This window comes from Lycium ferocissimum, chromosome 4 (genome assembly GCF_029784015.1).
Source record: "Lycium ferocissimum isolate CSIRO_LF1 chromosome 4, AGI_CSIRO_Lferr_CH_V1, whole genome shotgun sequence".
NCBI classification, from domain to species: domain Eukaryota; kingdom Viridiplantae; phylum Streptophyta; class Magnoliopsida; order Solanales; family Solanaceae; genus Lycium; species Lycium ferocissimum.
The window spans coordinates 47,520,617-47,529,153 of NC_081345.1; the positions used below are offsets into that span (position 1 = coordinate 47,520,617).

Below are 8,537 nucleotides of genomic sequence, written 5' to 3' on the forward strand. Positions count from 1 at the left end.
ACATTCTTGGTACAAATATATTCAGGTACCTTTCTTCTTGCTTTCTTTGTGTCTTATGTTTCTGGTTTCATTTAAATTTAGATTGAAAAGGTTTGAGCTTTATAAGAAAAATTACTTTAAAAAAAAAAAAAATCCCCAAGAGTTCAGATTCTTACATCTTTGTTACCACACTAATTTTTTTTTTCTTTCCTTTATTGGTGGGGTGGTAGACATTGAATTTTGGTAGGATTGACGTTGCCTTAGATTTTTGTTTTTTTTGTTTTGTTTTTTGGGTATCTTCCGAGGATTCTTGCTGAAATAGGGTTAAGATTTTAAATTGAGGTAGAAGGATACATACGGTACATAACTGTCAAAACTTACATGTGAATCATTTTTTGTACTTAAAAGGCTAAAAAGTTGCAAGTTTGCCGCATTGGTTGTGGGGATGGGAATTAGTCTCCTTATATATTATTGAGCAATCCGCTAGCTTTTGAGGTTTGAGTTAAGCCCAATGTTCACTTCTTATCTTGATATCGAGCCGACCATCAAGTAACATGTTGTTCACACTCCTTGTCATAGGGAGGGGGGGGTGGGGGTTGGAGGAGCTAGTTTTTTTTCTGGTCGAGTTATGTGCGAGATCCATTTTTTTAATGAAAGTCCACTTCTTTGGTTGGATAGAAGACCCAAGGTTAAGAAACAGTATCTGACTCTATGTTTAGCTGGGCAAAAATCGTTTCCTGAAGATTTGACCAGCTAGAGTTATGTCCGTTGTAATATTCTCTAATTACCTGAAAATAGGTCCTGGATACTTGCCATTCAACAAGCAATCACTGTTTAATTTTTTGAAGTGCTAGTAGTCATGGGCAGCAATAGAGTTTCTAGAAGTGATATCACGATTTGCACAATAAATGCAGTTCTTTGTGTACATGATCTATTGGTTATCATCTTTTGAGAATTATCGTGCCTTATTGCTGGATGGTTTACCTATTCATTGTTTAATCGACTTTTGTTGTAGAATGGACCTTTAATTGGCAGATATATACTTAAAGCCTCTCTTAGCCTGCTCTCCACCCACCACTTTACCTGAGTGTTCACTTCTCTTTTCTGAAAACAATCTGATTAATTGGAAGAATCAGCTATAGTTTTTGTCAAGAGATTTGCTAGGTTTCCTAAATTTTAGGCGTAAGCTTTTAGTGCTTTTTTTTTTCTTGTACTTGTGGTATTGATTTGCTTGGCATTTATTTTGCAAGTTCCAGCTGTATTGAGATCCTGAAATCTAATGTTTTTCCCTCTGGGAATATGTTTCTACAGGCATTACAAATCAAGAAACTACGAGCCCATTGGCTTATAGTAAAAATTTGTTTGAGAAAAAAATAAGTTGGGGTAGTAATGACTTATTTTTTTTTTTGGCTTATAAGAAAATTTATAATGTTTCTTTAAACTAAGTTAAATGGGTCTTATTTTTGGGATTTTAAGCATATTTAAATTCTACACTCAAAAAAGGCATTACAAATCATAAGCCAAATCCAAACGGGCTCTACATCAAGAAGCAGGATATGACCTTAGATCTTCATTTCCAAGAACAGATAGCCGAGACAGCCTTCGATGAGTGCGGTAGTACTCCCTTAGAAAAGTGGAAGACGTTTGACAATGAGCGTGAAGAAGACGATATATCTGGGGGTTTTGAATGTAACATATGCCTGGACGCTGTGCATGATCCCGTGGTTACCTTCTGTGGTCACCTTTATTGCTGGCCTTGCATTTATAAGTGGATCCAATTCCAGAGCATCCCTTCAGGAAATCCCGATCATCAACACCCACAATGCCCCGTTTGCAAGGCTGAAGTTTCACAAAAAACCTTAATTCCACTGTATGGCCCTGGCCAAGCTACAAAACCGAAGACGACGTTCCAAGTAAACGCACGGTCATACCACAAAGACCTCCGAATCCAAGATGTGGGGTCCACACGGACAATTCACATCCATCCCAACAGAACCTTCAAACACATCAGTCTCATTCAGCCAGCTACATGGTCCCACCAATGCTCAACCTTGGTGGCACGACAACAAATGTGTTACACCCCATAATTGGTGAAATGGTTTATGCACGGGTTTTTGGAAACGCATATCTAAACTCATATAATCTAGTAGGAAACAGTAGTTTGAGAATGAGAAGGCAGCTATTACATGCTGATAGATCACTTGGCAGAGTATATTTTTTCCTCTTCTGCTGTGTAGTCGCATGTCTGCTCTTGTTTTGACCACTTTTCCCGCTATATTGCGTGTAATTTGTAGATAGGAGTAATTTGTTAGATGATGAATATACGGGCTTGGTTCAATGTAACAAGTTGCGGAAGCTTCTGTATCTTGATTCAGGCTAATGCACATAAAAAAGAGCATTAGGTGTGCTAGTAGCAACAAAAGATGCTACCATTCTTTTACTCTAGGTGATGGAGTTCCTAAGTTTTCATCCATTCTGGTTCATACTACTCCCACATGAAAATGCAAGATGTTAAGTTTTTGAACAAGAGAAATAGATGAAAATAAAACAGCAAATAGGGTTAATTCAGGTTATGGGTTAAGGTTGGGTCGGATCATCGAGAAAAAAAAAATTCCATGTAGACTAAATAAAATGTCACATCATATTTTGTTGGTCAAATTTTATTAAGGTGGCTTGTGAAGCGATATAGGCAAAGTGGAGTGATCTTATTGTTATAAAAAAATGACTTTGCTAAATAATTCTCAATAGTTGGGTGACCTTCTGAGTAATGAACTCTAAGTAAGCATTTTACCCCAACATGGGACTTCTTAGAGCATATCAGAATTAATCGAGCTGTAAAACCAGAAACTAAATACCCGATGAAAAAACAAAAAAAAAAAGGAAAAAGGCGCCACATAATGATTAATGAAATGTAGCTTTATGTATTGTTCTAATAAAAACAATATGGGAATCGGAAAAGAATCTTACAAATTGAATTAGTAAATACTATATGTATCTTTGTTGGTAAGAAAATGGATATTAATCTGGGGTAAATTTCACATGTGGTCACATAACTATCACTTTTTTTCACAAAAGTCACTTAACTATCTTTTCTAATATATAGAAAAGTCACTTAACTTTGAGTATACTAACACAAAAGTTACAAAATCACTTTCCGGCGAATAACTCATTTTTTACACCTTTTTTTTTTTTCTAAAAAAGAATCTAATAAATAAAAAATTAATTAAAAAGGTCTGACCCAACCCAATCCAAAACTCATATGAAGAGAATAAATAACTTTTCATATTCTTTCCTTTTCCCTACCATTTTAACATGTTTAGTTTGAAACAATACTAGATATTTCTGCTAGCTATCCAAGTAACTAAAATCGTCATCATCACTACCATCCCTAACAAGGCAACACTCTTACCATTTTGAATTCTACTAATTCAAAGTTCAACTCAGCAGCTTCAGAGCTTTCATTGAGTGGGAGGACCAACTTGATATTTGAACCCTATGCATGTATGCAATTTAATACTCCCTTCGTCCCATTTTATATATAGGGAGGTGTTTGACTTGACACAAAATTTAAGAAATAAAGAAAGATTTTTAAAACTTGTAGTTTAAAACAAACCATAGAAATTTGTGTGGCTGAAAATCATTTTATTAAAGGTAAAAAGATAAATTTAAAGTTTAACTTTTACTAAAATAAAAAGGTGTCATTCTTTTAGCGACAAATTAAAAAGGAAAGAGTGTCATATAAATTGGGACGGAGAAAGTACCTAACAGTAACGATTACGTCCAAAAAAATCATCGAGCCCAGTTTAATTGACTTGGATAGCTAGAAGAATTACCTAGTAATATTTCAAATCAAACATATTAAAATGGTAGGGAAAATGGAAGAATATGAAAAGTTATTTACTTTTTTTCATATGGATTTTGGGTAGGATGAGGTTGGACCTTTTTAATTAATTGTTTATTATTAGATTTTTTTTAATTAAAAAAAGGTGTAAAAATGAGTGATTCACTGGAAAGTGGTTTAGTGACACCGGAAATTGGTTTAGTGACTTTTGTGTTAGTATACTCAAAGTTAAGTGACTTTTATGTTAGAAAAGATAGTTAAGTGACTTTTGTGGAAAAAAATGATAGTTACTTGACCATGTGTGAAATGCTTAGATTAAAATGCAACACTAAGCGAAATTTGACTTGACTTGATCCACTTCTGGGTTTGTTTTTTCCAATGAAGGAAGAATAATGAAATGCCTAGATTAGTTCTCAAGTAAACTTAAAAAATCTTATTAATTCATTTCTAACAAACTATGATTGATACACAATTATAAAAATATCCTAATTATTACTCCATTGATAATTAATCAAAGATTTCCTCAAGATCCGCATAAGCCTCTTTCACTTTAAGAAATATTAATCAAGAGGGCATTTGCTTAACCTTTTTTACATATTAGTTATAATCTCTTCCATTAAATGTTTATTCTATTTTTGTGTCATCTTCATTAATGACAAAATTATACTAATTAAGAATAAAATGATGAAAAAAATAACTAACTATGTCTTGAACTTCTAAAATGATTCTCCCTCCGTCCCATAATAAGTGTCACCTTAGCCAAAAACACGCATATTAAGAAATCAATAATGCAATGTGAAGGTTACCAAATTACCCCTATATAATAAAAATAAATTACTTTTACCTTTTGATTAGAGAATGCACAAGAAGTAAACCTTTTGACATTGAAAATCCAACCGTACCAAGTTACTATGTGACTTTTCCAATAATCATTTAGATGTCACTTTATTGTTTGAGGGTAGAATTGAAAAAAATAATCAATTTATGTCTTGATTTCTTAAGGTGACACTTATTATTGACAAAAAATATTAGCTAAGGTGACTCTTATTATGGAATGCAGGGAGTAAATAATTTGAGACAATTATTTTTAATAACCACAGCATATAATTTCAAATGGAGGAAGTAGTACGTAGTTTTTTACTCGTAGAATTTGCACAAAAAAGTTTAAAGTTGAGCCACCTTCTCGAATATTGGAAGCCTCTAGGATCAAAGATTTTCTAGAACACAGTTTTGAAGTTGCAATTTAATTAGTGATCGCAGTATTAGTTGTCAAAACCAAGAGAGTTTACAAGTCTAAAGTGCGATACTCGTTTAAATTAATTAATTAATAAAAACACTGTTATTATAGAGAGTCAGAGTATGTCTACTAACTATTAAGAAACTGCCAAATGTCTATTAGACCTACGAGTGTGAAAATGAAAGGAAGGGGTCCAACCAAACTAAAAAGGTTGTGAATAAAGAAAGCCCTAATTAGAAAAAAGAAATTGGGTGATAAAGACTGATAACTTGACTTAATATTATAATTGCCAGGGTGGATAATAGCTCTGATCTTGATATTTAAGTACTCTCATGTAAAAAAAAATGACCTTTGATATATAAAATAATTTTTTGGTGAAGCGTGAATACATGAACCCTCTTCCGCCTCTTTAGCTTCATTTTGCCTCCCTGTATCTTGCATTGTTTAACATGGCATAAAGTTAAGAGAAAAATAATTTTTTAAAGAATTTATGGGTAAAGTAAAGTATAAATATTTATGTAGTCATAAATTGTATAAAATATATTTTTTAAAATATTTTAAATAAAAAATATAATATTCGATGAAACAATATGACGCATAAACTAAGACAGAGTGAAAAATAATTTTATTAAAAGCCAAATAGTCACTTAAAGTTGTCACCAATTTTTATTTAACACCTCAATTAAGCCTTTCGATTAAACATCTAATGTAGACTCAAAATGTACCCATTATTACTAGAGGCGGATCCGGAGTTTGAAGTTTGTGGGTTTCAAACTTAAGCGATTGTCTGTTGTCCTATCCACTTGAGTCGTTCTCAACTCAAATTTCTTATATATTTGAAGGGTTTCACATTATAAATACAAGATTCGGATAAAAGTGGTAGGTTCCCGAGAACCCACACCCAATAGTTTAGATCCGCCCCTGATTATTACTAGAGTTTGTAAAATATCTGACGAAAATCAAAATATCTATTTTATTTTTTACAAACTTAAAAGACTAAAAATTGCTCAAAAATGTATTAAAGAGATCATTTTGATCCTATCCAAAACATAAGTGAGTCACTTAAAGTGACTGCTTCTTGCCATTTTGTCGAGTAACAACCAAAAAAGAGCAACAGAAAGTGGAAAAATCCAAATAATAAAAAAAGAAAAAGACAGACACAAAGGGCGAACAATACGAATGCCAAGTAAGCGCCACGTAGTCCAAAGAAGCCTCCTTTTAAGATTTTATTTATCCAGAAGTAATTGACAAGTAAAATTGGTACAGTTTTATTTATATTAATAAAATAATATTACGCGCTAAATAAATTTTCCTGTACATAACAGAACCTCTTGTGGCACTATATAAATAGACTTGAGGGCTAATTACTCTTTCATCTCTATTTCACTTTGCTAGCTTAATAGTCTCACAGTACTTGCTTTCTCCCTAAAAAACAATCAAATCTTTAAGAAAAAAAAAAAGAAAAGAAAAAAAGAACAGCTTCCTTTATCTCAATCAGCATAACATCAAAGACTTGTTCTGATAGGACATTTTTGATAACAAATATATTCAGGTACCTATCTTTTTTGCTTCTTGTGTCTATGTTTTTGGTTCCATTTAGTATTAGATTGAAAAGGTTTGAGCTTTATAAGGAAGTTTTTTGAAGGGAAAAAATACCCAAAAAGTTCATATTATGTGCACTAATTGTGGTTTTGGATTAATATACTTTGATTTTATTTTTTTTTGGGTAGATTCAGAAGATTTAAATTTGGTGTCTTGAATATTTGGTCTCCTTTTTTATTCTGATAGTAAATACATTGAGATAAAAGGATACATATCATAGGGTACTTCTTGTTTCTACTTCTTGTTTCTACCGCTTGATGACTGTCAAAACTTACATGTGCATTGTTGTACCTAAAAGGCTAATAAATGGCATAATTTCTGCACTCTGTACTTTCGGAATCATGACCTTCATAACAGGTCTAAAAGTCTGCCACATAGGTTGTGAGATGGGAAAGGTAATTTGGTTTTAGACAATTTTCACCTCATGAGCTTACTTTTGTCAAGATGTATCTATGGAAATTTCCTCGATTTTTAGGCGTAAGCTTTCAGTGGATTTTCTTGTACTGTGATATTGCTTTGCTCGGCATTTATTATGCAAAGTTCTAGTTGTACTGAGTTTCTGAAATCTAATGTTTTTCCCTGGGGTGTATGTCTCTACAGGCACTAGAAATCAAGAAAATTACATCAAGAAACAGGATATGGCGCTAGACCTTCATTTCCAAGAGCAAATATCAGAGACTGCCTTTGATGAACGTGGTATTACTCCCTTAGAGAAGTGGAAGACGTTTGACAATGAGCATGAAGAAGACAATCGCTCTGGAGGTTTCGACTGTAACATTTGCCTGGACGTTGTGCATGATCCCGTTGTTACCTTCTGTGGTCACCTCTATTGCTGGCCTTGCATCTATAAATGGATTCAATTCCAGAGCATCCCTTCAGAAAATTCAGATCAGCAAAAGCCACAATGCCCCGTTTGCAAGGCAGATGTTTCACAAAAAACGTTGATTCCGCTCTACGGCCCTGGCCAAGCTACAAAACCATCCGAAGACGACGTTCCAAGTAAAGGCACGGTCATACCACAAAGGCCTCTAAGGCCAAGATGTGGGGTCCACATGCCGATAGCAACTACCTATTTGCATCCATCCCAGCAGAATCCTCAATCACATCCGTCTATGGCCCCACCAATGCTCAGCCTTGGTGGCACGACAACGAATGTGTTGCACCCCATGATTGGTGAAATGGTTTATGCACGGGTTTTTGGAAATGCGTGTCCAAACTCATATAATCTAGCAGGCAACAGTAGTTTGAGAATGAGAAGGCAGCTATTACATGCTGATAGATCACTCGGCAGAGTATCTTTTTTCCTCTTATGTTGTGCAGTGGCATGTCTTCTCTTGTTTTGACCACTTTTCCCGCTATATTGCGTGTAATTTGTAGATATGAGTAGTTCGTTAAATGATGAATACATGAGCTTGGCTCAATGTAACATCTTGTGGAAGCTTTTCATCTTGATTCAGACTAGCAAAATAGTTAATCTTCATCAAGAAACCAGTTTTTAGAAAGTTGAATGGATCTTTCCTTTGACAAACTATCCATGGGTGTTTTTCCTTTGTCAAACATGCCTGTTTAAATTCTGGCGAATCCACCATTAGTTTGTGTAGTCATCTAGAATGTCAAGGCATGTGAAGTTTTAATTTCTTTGCTTGAAGCTGAAAACTCTGCTTCTATTACAAAGTTGAAAAGTTCATATTTGCCAAAGGGTTTTTGACGAAATTTCATTACGATATTCTAAATTTCACTACCAAATTCGAACATCAACATCATGGTGTTCATGTTGTTTCACGGTCAGTATTGAAAATGAATATAGAAGTAGCCAAATTGGAAATTCGTCAGTGGGATCAAGTTACTTGCCTACGTGGATGTGACAAAAAAGAGCAA

The 8,537-nt window shown here is 33.9% G+C and overlaps 1 protein-coding gene and 1 pseudogene across 1 annotated transcript; both read left to right on the plus strand.

The window, feature by feature from the left end:
• LOC132053369 (E3 ubiquitin-protein ligase RMA1H1-like) lies at nt 1-8,161 on the plus strand. Its single transcript, XM_059445364.1, has 2 exons — nt 1-25; nt 7,260-8,161. Exon 2 carries the CDS (start codon nt 7,298-7,300, stop codon nt 8,000-8,002), a length of 705 nt encoding a protein of 234 aa, XP_059301347.1. The 5' UTR covers nt 1-25; nt 7,260-7,297; the 3' UTR covers nt 8,003-8,161.
• Nucleotides 1,523-2,304, plus strand: LOC132053370 (E3 ubiquitin-protein ligase RMA1H1-like; annotated as a pseudogene).
• Nucleotides 8,162-8,537: the final 376 nt, after the last annotated feature.